The following is a 19,766-nucleotide window of genomic DNA, read 5'->3' as shown; positions in this document are numbered from 1 at the left end:
TTTTTAACTTACCTATCATGTGGTCTTGACAAGTTGTACCAGCGATGCGTCCCTCCTCGTTTTCAGCCCTCAGGTTGATCTTCTGAGTCATTAGAAGAGTCTACAACGTTCACAAACAGCCGGTGAAAAAACAGCTAAAATATAAATACATAACATATACCACAAAATACAGTTAAGGAATGTTTGAAAGGAGATTATACAACAAGTAGTTCCAACCAAGCAATCTGATTGGTCAACTAGACATTTATTCGTTAAATACTGGTGTGTGCAGCTCGTTAATACAGGTGTGCAGCTCGTTAATACGGGTGTGCAGCTCGTTAATACGGGTGTGCAGATCGTTAATACTGGTGTGCAGCTCATTAATACAGGTGTGCAGCTCGTTAATACTGGTGTGCAGCTCGTGAATACAGGTGTGCAGCTCGTTAATACAGGTGTGCAGCTTGTTAATACAGGTGTGCAGCTCGTTAATACAGGTGTGCAGCTCGTTAATACAGGTGTGTGCCTTGTTTGTTTCAGACCTCAGAGAAAATGTTGTTTTTTAAAACCAAAAGTTGACTAGTCTGGCCAGAAGCTGAATATTTCATTAAATAAAAACATGTTGTGATCTTTGACTTTTGGACTTTACAATGCTGTGGAGTTACTGGAAATGTTTGGATCACATCCTCCATCAAGTGAGTTGAGCTGAGTAGGCTTAAAAATTAAGTTTACGGGCTGAGGAGATAAATCTTTTTCAGCAGTCACTGCAAGACAAACAAAGAAGTTTATATGTGTGGTATTTATTCAGTTTGGGAAACTGCACAACCTCTCGAAAGTTACTAAGGCTCGGACTACTCGCTGGAGTAGTAAACTGGGTTCATTACATATAAAGGTCTACTGCCATGACTGATTGTTTTCCAGGTATTGGTCAGAGCTCATATATCTCCATGGAAACTAAGATCAGAACAGAAACGGCGAGCAAAAAAAGTTTATTTTGAGAGCAAACTGCCTCAAAACAAGAATCTTTTGATTGTATATTACTGAAGTTCATATATTACATTCGAGGATGTGCTTTCTGTCATTATTGGCACTTCAGTGATGTTTACTTACCTGACTGTTGTGCCAATAATGACGTTAAAGCACACCCTCTCATGTAATATTGCTCAAGTGTCACATTGTCTAACATATAACCGTAAAGCTTGAGGCAATTTGTAGAAGAAAAGTTGAAAAGTTTGGTTATTGTGCCTACAGATTTACATATTTTCAAACTCCCTGATGAAAAGACAAGCTTCTGGCATTGTGAAATACATTCAAAGTTTTGTTCAAAGAGAAGCACAGCATTAAAATACTTTCCTGCTTCACTTTAATTTGGTTATTTAAAAAAAAAGAAAGTGGTTTGGGGGTTGGTTCAAGAGCAGGAGCTTGTAGGTCATAAATTGTCCCTCTTTTGTTGTATTTCCGTGGGGAGAAGATAGAGAGAAAGCCTGGAGGATGGTATTAAATGGCCCCTTTGTCAAATTGAGTGCCAGCGATAAGGAGCTCCTCCATGTTATCAAAATTCCACATCATGTGGATTAAATTTCCTACATTATGCAGTGAGACTCTCTTTTTGTAACGCTCTTCCTCCATTCAGCCCGGCTCTCTCAGGCACTCGGCTGAAACCCTCCATCATTTCTTCTCCGTCTTTTGACTGACAGATAATAAAGAATAAATCTGCAAGGTCATAATTTTTTAGCCCTTTTGCTTACAAAGAACGGCGGCGGCTGAGAGAAGCATAATTTAAGTTTGTATTACATGCATCCATGCCTGATGGCTGTCTCGCTGTGTGAGATATAGTTTTGAAACCTTCAGCCTTGTGGAAAAAACAACAACAACATGGGCCTGGGTAGATAATGAAAAAGTAGGCGATGGATTGTAGGCTGAGTCAGAACACGATGTGAATCGATAGCGTGCCTTCGGGGGATGTGATGCTGAAGAGGCAGCGGTGATCTGGGATGTGTTTGTGAACATGCACATGTGCTGTACGAGTGTGAAAACCTGTCCAAACAAACAGAGCCTGACACTCGATGTAAGAAAGAAAGTCTATTACGGTGGCGTGTTTGCTCACTTACAGCAGTATCAGGACAGATCTCCATATCTCCCTTCATTTCGCCGTGTTTCTTGGGCGTCGAGATCCCAGGCGGCGACGCAACCACCGAGTTGCCCTTCACAGCAGTCCTGTGAGGAAACAAGATTTGATCTGTATTTATGTCTGTGTGCCGAGCTGGAACTGATAAATTGCACTGACCCATTGCACATGCCATCAGACCTCTATGAAGTGTGATTGTTTGAAGTTACTCTGGATAAAAAATCTGTCAGCTGTGATTTGAAGTGGCAAATCAATGAAGTGTATACGGATCTTTGCTGGTTTAAAGATACTTTACCTTGAGTGTGCTGACTATGTGTCTGGATGTCGGTCCAAGAAGTGCTTATGCTCACTGGAGCGGAGTCATAACTCAAAACAGACAGCTGCTGTTTATTTATCAGTTTCCTGCAGTGATGGCTCATGTTTTATTTAATAGAACAACCAATTTGTTTTAGTGCAAATTAATTTGATAGAAAGACGAATCAGAGACAGCTTGGTGACAGGACGTAATCAGCGTCGGATCAATTAAACACAATTCATTGTTGACAATCAAGATGTTGCTTCACCCACCTTCCAAGAAGCTCTTTCACGAACTGATCTTTGCCGATAAACGCTGTCGTACAATGGATCTGGCTGGCAATCTGACCCATCTGGTTGTTGCAGTGGTCCATGATGGAGCTCAGCTTGTTGTTCACCTCAGACAGATTCTGCGCCTCCTGACTGTCTTTCTGCTGGCTATCATTTTTCTTCTTATCCTTCTTCTTGTCGGACTTCACCTGTTTGCCTCCGAGCACAGATCCGATCTTCAGTTCTTTTTTCTCCTCTTTTCCCTTGGGGGAGTCTGCTTTCTTACCACCGCTCAGAGCTGGAAGTTTGCTCTTACGGAGGCCGAACCAGTTTGCCAGAGAGGGGCCGGTTTTCTGTTTGGCCTCGTTGGCAGCGACCTTCTCCTGTTCTTGACATTTCTGCAAGTTCTGTTCGATCCCCATCATAACTTTCTCTTCGATGGTGCAGACTGTTGGGCTGATCTTTTTCTCCTCCATGTCTGGGGCTTTGTTTGGGGAATCTGTCTGGGTTTTGACATCCCTGCTGAAGTCTGGTTCGTTCGGGGTGGTTGCTGTGCCTGCTGTCTCTCGCAGCAGGTTTTCTGAACTGTAGACGCAAGAGGACGGAGGCTGAAACTGCGGATGGGAGGCAACTTTTGCTGGCTTAAGGATGTTCAAACCGATCCTGTCACTGATGGGTAAGCTGCGCACCTCTTTTTGAGAAGGTGAGGTGACCGTCTCCCCCTTCACTGTGGCCTGTGACCCTTCACCTTTGGAGCCGGATTTAGAAGTCCGATCAGGGACGATGTTGTGACTATTCGACCCTGTCATGCCTGCGTAGTAGCTAAGCCTCGTCCTGGGGGAATGGACAGGACTCTCAGCTAACCCAACACTGGGAACCTCCAAGGAACTTTGCCTCGACAATGAGTTCCCCCTTTCACTTGAGTTGGTGATGATCTGAGTTCGGATTTTTCCCGGCCCGTCTAGAGCATTGATGTTGGGTTTCTCGATGTAGTTGGTGCTGAAACTCTGGCTCCGGGCTTTGGCTCCATTCATCCCCAAGGCCGGCTTTAGATGAGGCTTGGTAGTAACAGATATGGATCTAGAGAAAAGTTGACTATTCCTTTTCCCTTTGTCACAAACATCCCCCTCCTCTGGTAACACAGCAGCGTTTACTTCCTTTTCCAGTAACCTACACTGTACCTCACCTTTCCCCTCTGTAATGGACGTATTGGGTGGTGGATCAATGCACGCTGGCTGCAAGCTGTCACACTGAGTGGAAGCATTTGAAGTCACAGTCTCCTTGGAGACTGAGTTGATATGATCTTTCTCTTGCTTGCCTGGTATAGAGGGACTATTTTTATGGCTAGGGGGAGATTTTAAAAATGCTTTAAACCCCATTGGGATGCGAGTCCTTGAGCCTTTTTCTGGGGAAATCGTGACTGAGCTGGGTGGGCTGACTAGAGATTTGCCACTTTGTGGTTCGGTTTTACCTTGAGGCGGGTCCTGAAGTGTTATAGGTAAACTAATAGAGGTCTTCTGCACTATGTGGTGGACATTTTCATGGCCTGATCCTCTTTTACTTGCAAATGAGGACCCTCTGAGGGCACTGTACGGAGGAGGGACATTCTTTGAGCTTTTAGGTGCATTTTCAGTTTCTGGAGCACACCCTGAGTTTGCAGAAGGGAGGTAGTCTTTTGTGGCCATCCTCTTGGAAGTGCCTTTAGTAGGTGTCTGAGTTGTGGCAGGGGACTTTTGAAGGTGCTGACTGGCTTTGTCGACCAGTTTCTGAGGTGCAAGTGCAGTCCCGTAGCCTGCATCCAATTCTAAACAGTCTTTATCCTTGATGGGTAGCGTAGTTTGCATATTTGGTAAAACTGAGGTGTGGTAACTTGGGGGAGGGCCCCTCACAGTGGTTGGTGTGGATGGTTGAGCCACCCATGTTTTATGTGCTTGAGGCGACCCTTCGTAATTTGGTCTTATCAGTAAGGAGGTGGTGCGGCCAGGCGGAGGGGGAGGAGAAGGGGACCTGAGTTTATTTTTGCTGGTTTCACAGTGTTTGTCTCTGGTTGGCTGTTCGCCATTGTCAGCATACTCCAGGTGCCTCCTTGGGAGGTGTGGGGAACTGGAGGAGGAGCCCTTATTCCATTCAACCCTGCTGGAGATCTTGGAGTTTACTGCCTTTGGGCTCTGCGAACAGGTTCCCGGTGTCTTGATGAACCTGGATATTTTGACTGTAGGAGACGAGGGGGATTTCTCCTGAACAGAGGGTCCTGAGTTTCCATTGTTAGATGGTTCATTGATGGAGTCCTTGGACGTTCTCAGAGGGGATCCTGAAGGTTTGTTACGACCGGGTATCTTTGAACCACTGGACTTTGGACCTGCAGGATCGTTCATGGGAGGGATGGAAAGGCGTTTATTAGATCGGCTGCTCGGTGGTTTAATTAGTTTCCTCTGTGGTGTCAACTGCATTGACAGCCTCTCTGCACTGCCTTCCCTGCTATTGCTCGTTTTGCTAGACCTAATTTGATGCTCGGATAACTTCTCTGGAGATTCAAGAACACTGTAGTTTCTTGCATTTCCTGATTTTTGCCTTGTTGGCCTCTCTTGGGGCACCAGTTCTGTGTAATCGGAAACTACCTTACTACCTTGAATGTCATTTCGAGACCCTGCACCCGTACAAAGTTCAATAGGCTCTCCTTCTGCATCAAATATGGCCAAAATGCTCTCCTCAGACTGAGTACATTTGGCCACTTTGGGCTCCTTAATTAGGCTGAAAGGCCTGGGCCTCCCATCTGCAGACTGGGTGCGTCCCTGATCTCTTCGCAACCACTGTTGGGTGATCAGCTTAGCAGCGTCTCTTGACAGTCTCTTGGAGTCCCTCTCTGCTCGCTCTGGTGGCTGGCTAAAGGACGTTCGCATGTCACTGGACTCAGAGTTGAGTTCCTCTGGATCGTCCACATCGGAGAGGTGATTAGGACCTTCTGGATCAGAAGGGTTGAAGTGCAGCATAGATGGTTTAGTAAAAGCTGATGTCCGCCCTCCCTCAGGGAGAAAACTGTTTATGAAACTCATAAGTTTCTCAGGACGCTCTTTAGAGTCATAACCAGAAGGGTGTTTCACAGCCGTGGCACCTGAGCTACCGTCACCTCCACCTCCACTGTCCTGTATCCCCTCCCAGCTACACAAACTGTCTGAGATGCTGTGCGAAAGCCTCTTACAGTAAAACCAGCTGTCCTTGGTGGGGATGTTATCTCCACGACGGGAATGTGCCAACTCATCATCAGCATCATCCGAATCATACGAGAACTTCCTGCTGCCAACAGCTAAATTTCTACCCACATGGGTAGGCTTGGACACCCCTTTACTGCTACTCTTGATACCCAGGGAGTAGATGCCCTCATTGGAGTTCATGCAGTCTTTATCGCCTGACTTGGAGACCTTGAAAGAGGCAGAGGAGCTCCTGTGTTTCCTTCTCTGAAGCTTTCTCAGTCCTTCCAGTATGTGGCTCTCCTTGCGCCTTGTGGGCTGCTGCTCCTCCAGGGCGGCGCAGATATTACTGGGGGCCGACGAACCCAAACTCAGCCTCTTCTCCCAGGTTAGAGATGACTACGGAGCAAAAAGAAAGAAAGGGTCAACCTCACAGAAATTAAACATCATCATCATCTTAAAACATTCATTCAATTCTATACAATACAATACAATTCAATAAGTTCATTTTATGGGTCTTGAGTCATGTAGGTGCACCATTCATCATCAATTATCTCAAGGGGCATCTGTGAACAGTCTCAGTCATCCAGGTCATCTTTCTTCGAGAAGGGTTAAATCTGGGACAACTGGACCTGGACCCCTCATCCAAGAGGCTTCTTTAGTGCTAACCCTAATCTAACGCTACTGTATGTGGGATCGTTGTCCGAGGCGTTAAGGCCACCTGAGGCTGATGTGAACGACACTCGTTAAGGCCACCTGAGGTCCAATGTGAACGAGAGTCATTAGGGTCACCTGAGTTCTGGTATCTTAAGGGAGTCGGAATCAATGCACTCTTAGTAAGATGAGGGATTAATTAAGGTCTCAAATGAAGGACTACATCTTTAACGGGGATCTTGACGAGCCCCTGTACCACTTTTTGTAGAATTATAAAGCAAGGCGACTTACCATTTTCTCACAGGAGCGTCCATCATTCCAGGTGTACGAACCGCTGGAGAATTCACTGCATGCACTTGACAGCGACAACTCACTACTGCTGCAGCTGCTGCGTGGGTAGACAGGAGCTGGCACTGTGAGACTCAGCTGGCTCAGACACTTGGCCACAGGGAGACCTGCCTTTCCATTCAACTGAACCTCCTGCGGGACAGAAAGGAGACATGTATACGGTCATGTATGGCTTTCTTCTTCTAATCTCATATATCGCCTAGATATGTAGATTTACTTGGGACGATGCATCAGAATATTTGAGGTGTTTGTTGTTGGGTAGTATTGCATATCTAATTGCTATCCTACTGTTAATTCTGTGATGAAGGATATTTAACAACGACTTGACAGGCCAATCAAATATTCTGGGAACGTTCTGCGCTTTTCAAACTTAATTTTAAAATGATCAATCAAATTTTCATGTGCAGTCATCACAGCACAGCAGATGTTTCTCCAACTCCAGCATCTGCAGAGACGTGAACATTAAATATAGTTTAAAATCTTATTGTACAGTTTGTATTTCACTAATCTCATAAGTGCCACTGGAGTGTATCACCTAACCAACCCTTTTTTATAAGGAGATGTGGCGCATTAAGATAACAGGATGATTTATAATTCACAACTCAGCCATTATTATTTCATTTTCTTCTCTTCTTCTGCTCTCAAAGCACACATTAGAGTTTATCCGGTGGCATTCTCAGAGGGGTAAAGGGTAAGAATGGAGCAAACTCATTTTCAGGCCTTAATGCATAATACATAAGATGACTAATGTACCACAGTGTCCTATGGAGTCATTTTTACTGACGGAGAGTCTCAATCGATGGCTTTCTGGTAATATGACAAGGATTTATTCCTCTTAGTGCCGAGTGATACTGCCAGCTCTTCCTGCTGAGAGCAGAGGAGGGGTCACAGCTTTAGATAGTTAGATCTGTATTTTAATATCTTGTAATGATTTCTTGAAGGGGGAGGTGGGGTACCTGGCCGATTCATATGAAATACATTGCCTTTCTGCATGTTTCTTATTAAGCTTACATTGGAGGGAGAGTCTGTATTCCTGGAAAGCAGGAAGGCCTTGCTTCTCTCCGGCTCCAGAAGCAAATCTGCCGCAGATAAATCCATGATCCGAGAGTGGAGCTTCTGAAAGGCAAAGAGAGGACACGGGCAGAGTCAATTTTGGGATTCTAAAAAACTAAAATCAGACTTTTTCTTCCCCTTCAAAGTTCATGAATACACACTTTACAGAAATAAACAAACAGCATCTCAAAAGGTCCGACAGTTTGCGTTGAGGATGTGTGAATATTTCACTGGCCTTACATGCAGAGTCCTGATTCCTCCCCGCTCAAAGTCATTAATGTCACCGTCCAGAAAAAACCCAACATGAATAGGAAGTAATTGCATCAGGGAGTGAGGGATTCCTTTGATTTTTTAAAATTCATATTCCAGTCCGTGGTCTCCTCTGTTATTTAACTCTTGTGCTTCAGAGGAGACACAAAACCAAAATACATTTCCAGTATTAATCTCTGAACTTAATTAAACTCAGTTCCCCGCGCTCAAATGAACTTAAACTGGAACTGAACACTTGATCTCCGGCTGCCGAACTCTCACTCGGGGAGGATACGCATGTTTGTACCGTTGAGACGCAGCAGAAAAATCAAGAAGACTGCGTGTTCTGAAAGTCACCTTCTGAGGTTTAAAAATAAAAGCTTCCATAAACATTTTAAAAACAAGAGCTGCTTTTACTGCATTGCATAAAACTCTTTGCTGACAGTGTGTATTGACTTTTTGTGCAGCTCCTAATGATACCAGAACTTCAGCGCTTTTGTCTTTTAAGAATAAACAACCTGCGTCGCATCGCCTGTGGCCAAAACACAAACCATCCCACGTTTTTTCTTCCTCTTCAACTTCCAGCCAGAAAAAAAAGAAAAACATCCAAAGGGAAAGCTTCTTTTTGTATTAGTGAATACGCTTTCAGAGACCGGCTTTTCACCTGCAGTGACGAGGTGGTAATGGTGCCATGGAAACAGATCGATGGCCTCTCTCAAAGCTTTTTCAGATAATGAAAAGTATTCTTTACTATTCTGAGGATTATAAAATAAAAGAGGTTCTGCATCTCTGCACTGGTTAGATTTAATCTGTTTAACCCAAAAACACTTTATTAAGCTGGATCAATGCCATTTTAGTTTTACTAGTTTGGACTCAGGCGACCACTTTCAAAGTCATGAAACTGGAATCGGTCTGATGCCGGGCCTCCTCCTCTGCTGTCCACATGGGACAGGGAGTGGCTGAGGTGTCATGGGAGGCTCTGATCTTATCGCAGGGTGCAGGATTTCACCTCCTCAGCATCCTCATCAAGCATTCAGTCAATAGTGTCACAGGGTCGCGGTGGTGGGCGGAAGATAGTCCAAGGAAACGGTAGATGACGAGGCCGCGGTACGGTATTCATCTTGATCTTTTTGAGGTTCAAGGCCGAGAGCAAAGTCGAAATGATGAAATGGCCGTTAATGCACGCAAGATGTGCAAAGTTTCGTGTGTCACGCTGAAGAAAAATCTTCCTGCTGTTGTTTTTTTGGTTTGACAGCAGTCGTATTTCAAGATAATGAATATCGGAGCCAGAATAGCAGCGATCAGCGGCTCCCAAACAAATACATCAGTATCGGCAGCTGCTGTCAAAAACTCAGCGGTTGAACACACAACAGGTAGGCGGACAGTCTTATCCTTGCATCAAAGGCTTGCTAAAACCACACCGAGAAAATTATGCAACAGAAATGAATCCACCTCTCTTCCTGAGAAGTGGCATCGCTGCACAGAAACTTTGAGCTGATTGCCGCAGCAGCAGCAGCAGCACAGGTTCGACTGCACGAGCGGTAATGAGGTCGAGGCGTTCATGCTGTGTCCTTCCTGACGTCTTCTCAGGAAAACACCCAGCATTTGTCCCGGTAATGGGCGACTCGACTGCCGCTCGCCTGTCACATTCGATAAGCGGCATAAGTGGATAGGGATGCACTGAAGTTATTATTCCTCATCTTGCAACCAGGTTTTCTAAAAAAAATGAAAATGTGGCACTTTTGGAACCAATTCAACGTGTTGAAGATTGATGTCCGGAGAAATCACCATTAAGAAGGAGGATTCTGGTTCTTTATCGGAGAAACTCAAGACGCCCACTGGGAACTACACGATGTTTAATTACTGATAACCAAATGGTCCAGAGATGGACGGGAAATAGTACACTCATATTCTGCTCGAGGATCCACAGAGACAGAGAAAAGAAATGAACACGCTCGCTTGTTATTTTCATATTTTCATAAGAAATTCTGCTCGGGTGGTTTCAGAAATTGCTGGTCTGGAAAGTGCAGAGGCATAAATGAAGTTAAAAAAAAAAACAGATAATTTTATTCTGTGCAACCTCTTTATTGTTAATGTGTAATGAGAGAGACTGACCCGACTACAGGTTCAATACACATAAAATTAACATTATTTCTTCAGTTGGAGAATGAAGATAGTGTCTGCAGGTCCTTTTTTTTTCAGGCTGCATGAACCTCACAACCTCCATCATGAAGACCTGAGAGGCAGAAGATGTCTGAAAACTGCTGCTGCACCACTTCAGCTGCTCAGATGTGTCTGTTTAACATTTTTTAGACATTGCTTGTCTTCTCTCATTTATTTTATGGACAGTAAAATGTCAACGTTTAGACAGATTTAATGAATCAGAAAGTAAACTACTAAAAGTTGGATAATACAGCTCTCCCACGCGTGACTGGAGAACTCATAATGGAGGCATCGAGCATCGGGAGCAGCCGGGTCACGGTGCGTTTAATTCTTACGCTTACTGATGGTGAAAAAAATGACGTTATCAAATCGTTTTTCAAACGTTTGCACGTGCCACAGGTAAAAATAATGTGAGCCGTTTGTCTCATCTCCAGCTAGATTACACCTCTCTGTCCCCGTCCTGCTGTCATCAATATCCCTCTTCAGGCCTTTTATATTGCAGTTTCACTTGACAATGTCCCTGCCTGTCCAATAACAGCGCTCCAAGTAGCTTCAGACTGACTGAGAGCTTCTCCACAATCCCAGAGTCACTCCATTTATCTACCATTTCTTATTTTGCCCTTTTTTCTTCCTCTCCTCCTCGTCTCGGCGCCCGTGCTATCTCATCTTTCTCCATTTTCGTCCTTCCCTTCTTATCTACCCTTGCTTGCCTCCTCTCCTTTCATCCTCTCCTCCTCCTCCTCTTCCCCGTCTGGACGGACTGACGAGCGTTTGTGATTTTCATATCGACAGCGAGGAGTCCCGTGGCAATTTGCACAATTATGTGAGACCCCACTTCCCTGAGCTGAACCTTTAGCGCCCCGTGCTCGATGCTGCATCACTGTTGACAAGAGATGAGTAAAGCATACAGCGGCAGGTCTCATAATTACACTGAAAAAAATAAAAGAAATCAAGCTGGAACACACACGCAGACGTTTTTCCGTAAATTGGTGTTTTCCGAAGATGAAGTGAGGCAATTTTCAGCTGCTTCACACGGGAGGACGTGGAGTTTGTGGAGAATATAAGTACTGATGGTTACAGACGAGATGGCTGCTCGTTAAAATCCTTGTTGTGTTTTTTTTAATGTGATATGAAGGAGACAAGTCGTCCTTCATGCAGCAGGTTACAGCTGCAGCTCTGCAGACATTTCTCTTTGATTCAGGAGGTTTGCACCAGCGAGGACTCTGACTGCTGCTGGGAGAATTTACATGAATGTTTGTGTTTTTTAAGCTTCCTAAATGGTTTTAGGAAGTTTAATGCAGAGGTTTAACGTGATGGATAAAGGTGGGAAAATAAGCCTGAGCTCCGAGGCCTTTCACGTCCTTTATGTTTGCATCAAAACAAACAAAAAAAAAACAGCTTCTGAGGAGGGAAAAAGAGTTTTTCTGGACTCCATATCAAAGTATTTACAGTCTACTTTGCAGCTCCTGTCTGCAGCTGAGACCTCAGAGCAGTTTAATAAGAAACCAAATGAAAAACAACTTCAAATGCATGAAGAGAAGAAGCAGCAGCAGCTCAGCCGTGTTTACTGGAGGAGCTGCAGAGTCTTACAGCACGAGTGTGGCTGCATGATATAGATGAATTATGCTGCTGTTAGCTGAGTGGATGATTAAAGTTCAAACTAGCCTCTACAGCAGCATGTATTCTTATTTCTGCATCTTTAGTGTTGTTGTCTGTTTTTCTCTTCCCCACAGTGAATCTCCCTGCCGGCTGAAAAGGTGTGAGCATACCTGGAGAAGCAGATCCGAGGCGGGTTTGATCCGCTGCTGGAACAAAACGCTAAGCGCCCGATTCTGCTGCTCGAGGTCGAAAACTCGAGTGCGCAGCTTCAGACACTCTTCTCTCAGATCCTGTGGGAGCGAGAAGAAGCAGCACAGGAGGACGTCAGGAAAACAAAAGCACAGATCACGGATGGAAGAACAGAAGATGTGATGGAAACAAACCTTCTGGGTGAGAAGCGCCTGCACCACTTGATTTGCAACCTTTAAAGAGAGAAAAGACAAACAAGGCGTCATTGAAGGACAGGCCACCTTTGCACTGCACAAGATGAACAAAGTCACACTGTTTCTCCCGGTGTGTGTGTGTGTGTGTGTCTTTTACATGTCTCACTTCCTAATAGTGGTATTGACAGGAGAAGCGAGCGGCGTCTGGGCTTCTGGTCTCACAGCGGCTAACACACTTCAGACCACAGCGCCGGTGGAGGAGCAGCTCCGATTACTCCTCATTGATTGCTCATTAATACCGTGTGAAGCCACATCGGCTCCTCTGAGTGCACTCGCTCTGCTTTATTGAATGAGGACACACCGGAGTAAATATGGTGAAATGAGCCCCGGGCGCCCGGAACCGCAACTTACAGATCAGCCTCGAGTGAGACGGGCAAGAATGTGAGAGTTTGATCTGTTGACACAAGTAATTAAACTACAAATGAGCTGGACGAGCAGCCGGCACAACATGGAAAATAATCATCCCTTCTGCCACGAAGCCAACTTTAGGCTTTCCCGCTGAACTCGTTAGAGTGGCACAGGATCATTACCGAGCGCTCCTTCAACACAAGTCGACCTCACAGGAAAATAGCTGACAAGTAAACACAACAAAGCCGAGCGGCGCCATGTTAACGAGAGCGGGCAAGCAGAAAGGAGACGAGGCCTGAATTCAACCTCTTCTTCTTCCTCTCCTCTTGGTTGCAGGACAAATTGGGCAAGTTGTCCCTGCTGGACATACTTTCCCAGCCTCCTCCCCTCATGGAGTGATTCAGCAAGCAGCCACCGCCGAGAGGCAGCCGGTTCATTCCCGTCATGTGGACTCCCTGAACGGCATTTATCGAGCTCTCACAAATAACCAGAGGGCACACAAGCCGCATTGTTATGTAAAGCATTAGCTCCAGCAACACCGGTTCACGTCAGGTTATTAAACTCCAATGCTTATTATGAAACCTCCTCTCTGACATTAAAGTCCTAATTATGCAGAAAAGTATGAAAACATGAAAGTCTGGTGCATAAATCAGACTGAAGCTTTAGCTTAGCACAGCTAAACAAGCAAACCTCTTTTATTAAAGAGAGATAAATGTGACAAATGAATCGTTAATGTCAAACCTCAGTCCAGATCTGATTCAAGCTAATTGCAACCCGTGGGAGAACATACAGCACAGTACACAAAGGCCGGTGATAAATATCCATAACGTTTGATGGACATAAATCTAAATCTCTAAATAAATTTCCCTGTATTTGATCAAATATTCTCCTCGCTCAGATCACACTGAGGTCCAGAGGTACCAGATTACATCCTCCTGTGATCTGGTGTTTGAATGTTTGGTAAAGCGTGGCGGACACACAGCTTCGTTGCTCAGGTGTGCTCAGTCATGTGGACTTTTCAAGGTGACTTGGAGATGAACAGGCCCTCACCTCGTCCAGGCAGCGCTCGTACTGCTCCCTCTGGCTCTCGTTCTCCGAGGCCAGTGCCGAGTTCTGCTCCTGCAAACAAACAAACACAGACAGACGTGTTCAGTGACTTCGCTTTACATCTGATGCAACGCCGACGGACGCAGCAATCAAGCCGAGCCGCAAAGGTCATATGTCAACGCTGAACCGGAGAAGGCCAATAAAAAATGTACAAAGCAGCACGGAGAGAAAGGTCAAGGGGACGGAAGTTATGATGCTGAACTTTGGGCCGGCAGCTAGCCGCTCGAAGCTCACGGCTAATAAGAATATCTTCCCCACTTGCCAAGCGATGAGGCCGGGCCCTATTGATCTCTGGGAGTTTCCAATTTGTCAGAGGCAGGCAGCGTATTAGGAGCTGTCAGTCGGCCTCGCTTCTCTCGCCCTCTGCCCTTTAGTGGAAACTACAAATCCCTTGATGGAAACATGGGAAACATAATTACAACCCAAAACATCCCAATTATGCCGCCGCAGAGGGAGCACAGACTAATTAAAGCCTCAAAGGTTTCAGGTGCAAATGTAATGAATTAAAGGAATCTCTTAAAATTCATTAAAACTAAATATCCTGTCATGATTTGTAAAACGCTTTTTACCCCCTCAGGAACTCTGAAGTGTTATCTGACTCTGTGGGCCAAAGTTACAAGATGCACTTCAGCTGTATTTAGTTACTGACGTCAGTTTTATTATCGCTGCTTTATTGTTCAGCGACACACGAGCCTTTAAAACGCTGAAACGAGAATCTCAAAGTCGTCTGGACGTTCACCGCAGTAACACTTTCCTCTGAGCACAAAGTCGATGTTTGAAGTGGAAGATGTTCATGGGGTGACGTGGTTATTTAATCATTTCAATTTACTGAAACGCTGACATTGCATCACCAGTCTAACCACTTACACAAATGTAATGTGGTGTAACGTTCACTCCTCTTACAGCTCTGGTCACTGGCTGGAAGTTAACGTGAGGGTGGAGCACCAAAACAAAGAGCTAAAAGAGGCTAAAACGCTTCACTTAGTTGAGGGGAGAGAGTTCGGTGAACGCCTCTTTTCACTTTGTATTTCATCCATTCTGAGTATTATTGCAGCACACGATGGTGACTCATTAATCATCACACATAAACATTTCTAACTTCACGAAGCAGCTCTGATCGTCTGCGCGGGTAATTCCAGCATTCATGTTCTCATCACTTCACGATGGCCAGCGTGCGTTTGACTGCATTCATTTGAGCTCCAGCTATAGACCGCAGACTGCCAACTTAATGAATCAGTTGGAGAAATAAGAGCCGGGCAGGCGGTGCTTACTTAGTGTCAGAGGAGTTTATGCACAATGCGGCGAGCGGTGATGTATCGCCTCTGCTGCTTCGGCCAGGCGGTGCATCCATCACCGGGCGCAGCAGAATGAAATAAAACGCCAGATAAGTTTTGATAAAGACGTTTAATGTGGAGGTAACATGCTTCATCTGATGGAGCACAAGGACAGGTGGAGCATACTTCCTGCCAGTACCTGAGAGATAAGTTACAGCTGAGGAGCAACAGGCAATTATGTGCCGCTTCGCTGTAATTAGGGACTATTTTCTATCAGTGAGTGAGTGTAATTGTTTCTTCTTTCTTTATGTGCACAGTGGAAGGCTCGAATAAAGCTTCATGAATACCAGCAACATTTGCTTTATTATCACGAGGGGAAGGCTGCATGTCACACTCAGAGACGGCAGCTAAATTTAATTAAATCTGAGAGGATGTGTGTCCAAAACAGAAAGCACAGCTCGCTGTTGCTCGGAGGCTCGTGGCGAGCTGCAGCTCAAATCCCTCGAGCGAGCGCAGAGGAAAACAAACCACAGCCGGAGTACAGCCCGAGGCCCCCGACACCGACTCTCACAGGAGGACTTCGCTCTCCAAACGAAAAAGAAGGATTTGATGAGCTGTCATGCTCTCAGACACAACTGAACAAGGACTCTGACAACTGGCAGACAGGCTGGCCACAAAAGGATAGCTGGAGGTGGCATGGAGGTGCAGATGAAGGAGAACAGAGAAGAGAAGGAGACCAAAACAAAGCGCTGTTACCTCCAGGGCCTTGAGGCGCTCCATGAGGGGCTTGGTTTTGTCTTTGTCCTCTTCTGCTTCATCAGGATCGGCATTCGGAGGCGGCGGCGGCTGCAGCCTGGCGGGGTCTGGCTCCGTTTGAGTCGCTGGCTGCGGCTGCTGGGGGGAGCCGTTCTCTTCTGGGCCATCGTGCTGCTTCTGCACTTCCTCTGAGAGTTTATCCTGACACAGAGATAACAAGACGAGGGTTAGAGGGAGGGAGGAGGAAACTGGCAAGAAAAAACTGGAGCAGATGGGAAGAAAAGTGAGGTATGACAAATGTTGAAGCCATGACGGGAGGCAGCTTCGACAACAGAGCTCTGAAACATCCCTGATCCCTCATCATGTTTCACTAGTTTCAGAGAGCGGCGCTGACCTTGAGGGCTCTCGCCTCGTCTCTCTTGTCTTTGATAATCTCTCAGTCTCTCTGCCAGCTTTTCTCTTGTCTTTTTTTGGCTTCCTGGCATCTGCGATAATTAACTACTAGTAATAATTAGCTACTAATTAGTCACTGTCTGGCTCGCACTAAACCACAGTGAGATTATTCATCATTTTAAGAAATCTGTGGAAGGCGCGTCGTTCTTCTTCTTCTCTGATAATTAATGATTTTAAAGTTGTTTTTAAGATTTTCTGTTTTAATTCAAATAAAATGAATCTTTTTGGGATAATCTAAAAAAATCAAGATGATAATATTTTCCTCTAAAACTCAAAATTTAAATACCTGTTAGAGGTCTGGAGACGTACAGCTGCATGATGGTTTGATGATTTTATAATATAGTGTCAACTCATCATTTAAATTAAATCTTTGAACAGTTACATTACTAGTAAAGTTAGTTTATCCCTTACATTTTTATAGTATCTCACTAGAAAATAAACAAAAGTTTGATTTAAATTTGAGAATAATTTAGATTTTGTTGTTTGATTTGTTTAGATTTGTTTCTGGAAAGCTGGTCAAGAGAAAACAGCTCATTATTTTAGATTAACTTGGAGTTTGGCTTTGGAAATGAAGTTGAAACCATGTTCAAGTCTCTAAGTTTCAGACCTGAAAAGGAAAACCTGACCAGTAACAAACAAGAAGAAGCAAAAACATCAGAGAAAGGGTTATCTAATCTAATTTGAGCAGCCAAATAATAATTTTCTTATTATAAATCATAAATTATGTCACAACCCCTGAGATTAATCTCACGAGCCCTTTGAAGCATCCTGACCCTGAGCTTGGGAACCAGAGAAAGCTTTAATTAAAAGTACAAGGCTGATCCTGAACGTAGCCTTTTCTCATCTTTATTATTACAGCTGTTATTGGACCTCATAGCTGCGTCTGCGACATGTGAATGAAGAGACGTCGTTATGAGTGTGATGCATCGCCGTGTGCACACGTCACATTTTTCATTCCCGGCTGAGCTTTGACAGATCCTTGTCAAACCTGAAGACAGCCGTGGTTAGAGATGCTAATGGATGGCTGCAGCTCATCTCCGATATGTCCGAAAGCTTCTCCGTCCTAATAGGAACTGGAAACAAAGTCCTTCACAGCACTTTGTTTTCAGCTCGATCCAATCTCCTCCAAACATATATTAGGTTTTCAATCTTGCTTGATTCCATCAGACAATTGTATTCGAGGCAATGCTTTAAAGTCACAGTTTGCTTTTGTTTGCCCTGTGAAATCTGCAGCCTCCTCGTCAGGAGGCGTTAAAAAGGGCTCGGTAATAATCTCCACAGAGAGAGCGTGGAGAGGGAGAAGGGAGGAACCCGTCCCTCACACTGCCCTTTAAGTTATTGAGTTTGTCTGCTGAATATACAGAGTACAGCTGCAAAGGAATGGAGGTTACACAGCAGCTGAGAAAAACACATAATGTGACTATTTCTGTTTGTTCTTCCATAAAAACTATGGAACATTTTATACAGATTTAATAATGACTCAGCAACATTTGATAATTAGCACTAAACAAACTAAGAGAAGTAAATCTGAAACAAGAAGCTGCTCAGAAGTTTCACATATTTTCTCTGTGATATGAATTTTGTTGGATTGAACCCACGCTCCATCACCTCTGTCACACTGCGCCTCCTCCACATAATCCGTTTGTGGTGAGGATTACTCCGCGTGCACAGATAACATTATTTACATACTGACTATTTATTCTAGAGAAGTCATATTTTCATTATGAAGCTCCTGCACCTCAGGACAGCTCACAGAATATCAGTTGCCATGGTTGATAATCCATGTTTGACATTTAATCTTACAGTGATCGTTTTTTATTCTGGCCACTTTTATTCAGACTCATCGTTCACAGATGTCTTTTATTCTCAGTGATGAAGGCGTGCAGTAATTCATAAAGACTTTTTTTATTGCGTCCTTGCTCAATTAGCGCTGAAGGCATCGCTGACATTAAAATCAATATTGCAGTCGCTGCTTTACGGACGGTCAAGTTATCGCATGCTTCCAGTGACAGTGGAGGAAAGTCTACAAATGAATGCATCACACATGAAGTGAAAGAAAAGACTCTCAGACACGGACGGGAACAACCGATGACAAACACGCTGAGGCAACACCGTGTAGACATCTTGAAGTACGACCCGGGAGCTGACCCCTCGCTCCAGATATATGTGGTATTATTTATTTTTTCTGCCTCTCTGCTCAATCCCAGCAGCTATTTCGATTATGTAACGGGGTCAGCGATGAGCGCTCTCACCTTGGTTCAGTGGAAGCTAAAAAATAGACACAAACAAACACCTATACCTACAGAATGGTCACTGCCATACAGGGGCACTATATATAGTGACTATATATCATGAGAGAGGCTCATGTTGTCATCTGTGAGCTGTCAGGAAGAGTCGGACCCTCGTGGGATCTTAGTTTACCTTGTAGGCCTTCATGATGTCCACCGTGTCCACAGCGGTCTGCTCCACGACGGTTTGATTCTGCAGCAGCGACCGCACCGTCTCTTCCATCCTGCAGACAGAAAACATCATCGCGTTTAGTTACCCAGAGATTTCAACTAATCAATGAGTCTACGACTATTTGTAAAGCGAAAAACGGCTGCTTTTTTGATCCTCAGACTGTAAAATTGAGCTTGAGATGGACCGGCGTGTTGGTGCAGCATCTAAAATGTTGCGGATGCCGGAATGCAAGATAAGAGGAGGAAAATGAATGGACTGACTAAACTAGACGTTTAGAGAAATCACCTTGGACTTTGAGAAACTTCCTTTCCTCCCGTGGATAAACAGCAGGAGGACTCGTTGGGTTAAAGTTGAGGTTTGTCCTCAGATAATGGAACAAAAGCTGGTGGATTATCTAGAACAGGGACATTGTTTCCTGAAACACATTGCTATTTAGCCAGCAGCAGTTTCTGGCAGCCAGTGTTCCTCGGGCATGTTGCTCCAAGGTGTAGCAACCCTGATGCCAAGGTCCAAACGTGCCTTGTTTTTAATCTCAACTGTGAGACAGCGAGCACCAAGACCTCAACCTTATACCGGGTCAAAATGATGTCATCAGTAGACCCAAAGGTACCACCGTAAGCATCTGAAATGGGATTTTCAAGCTGTTTTTACTGTTTGTTGTTTGAAACGGATCATTGCATCCTTCAGTTGTTTCCCATCAGCATGCACACACACACGAGTGAAAATGAAAAGAGGATGGGACTGAACCAGCGCCAGAAACACAAGATGGATAAGTCGTGTTTGTTTGGACTGAATCGCAAATTCTGCTCAGTTCAGTCGAGTCCACATGACTAGACCGAGTGCAGAAATGTGCAAACACAGGACTTGACTGACTCACTGTTTGTGATTTTGTAGGCGTGTGATTGTTCGCGCAGTGATGACTTGAATTAAGAGCAATCACACTGAGCGAGTGTGACCTTGACCTTCACGGACCTGATCTGCTCGAAACAATCTTCTGTTTTGT

The 19,766-nt window shown here is 44.8% G+C and overlaps 1 protein-coding gene across 7 annotated transcripts in view; it reads right to left on the bottom strand.

Annotated features, from left to right (window-relative positions):
• The window catches only part of LOC104928573 (nck-associated protein 5), a 115,778-nt gene that overhangs the window by 12,497 nt on the left and 83,515 nt on the right, over positions 1–19,766 (bottom strand). For all 7 annotated transcript variants that reach the window (XM_027291374.1, XM_027291376.1, XM_027291375.1 and 4 more), the window contains 10 exons: positions 18,725–18,815; positions 15,851–16,051; positions 13,764–13,832; positions 12,306–12,344; positions 12,093–12,212; positions 7,870–7,974; positions 6,802–6,990; positions 2,672–6,255; positions 2,088–2,193; positions 13–100 (listed from right to left, as the gene is read on the bottom strand). In XM_027291374.1, the coding sequence (XP_027147175.1) occupies positions 13–100; positions 2,088–2,193; positions 2,672–6,255; positions 6,802–6,990; positions 7,870–7,974; positions 12,093–12,212; positions 12,306–12,344; positions 13,764–13,832; positions 15,851–16,051; positions 18,725–18,815 (4,592 nt within the window). The remainder of the gene's footprint in view (positions 1–12; positions 101–2,087; positions 2,194–2,671; positions 6,256–6,801; positions 6,991–7,869; positions 7,975–12,092; positions 12,213–12,305; positions 12,345–13,763; positions 13,833–15,850; positions 16,052–18,724; positions 18,816–19,766) is intronic.

The sequence above is a fragment of the Larimichthys crocea genome, chromosome XIX (genome assembly GCF_000972845.2).
Source record: "Larimichthys crocea isolate SSNF chromosome XIX, L_crocea_2.0, whole genome shotgun sequence".
Classification (NCBI taxonomy): domain Eukaryota; kingdom Metazoa; phylum Chordata; class Actinopteri; family Sciaenidae; genus Larimichthys; species Larimichthys crocea.
Note: the sequence above shows the minus strand (reverse complement) of the source record. Positions and strands in the feature narration are given on the sequence as shown.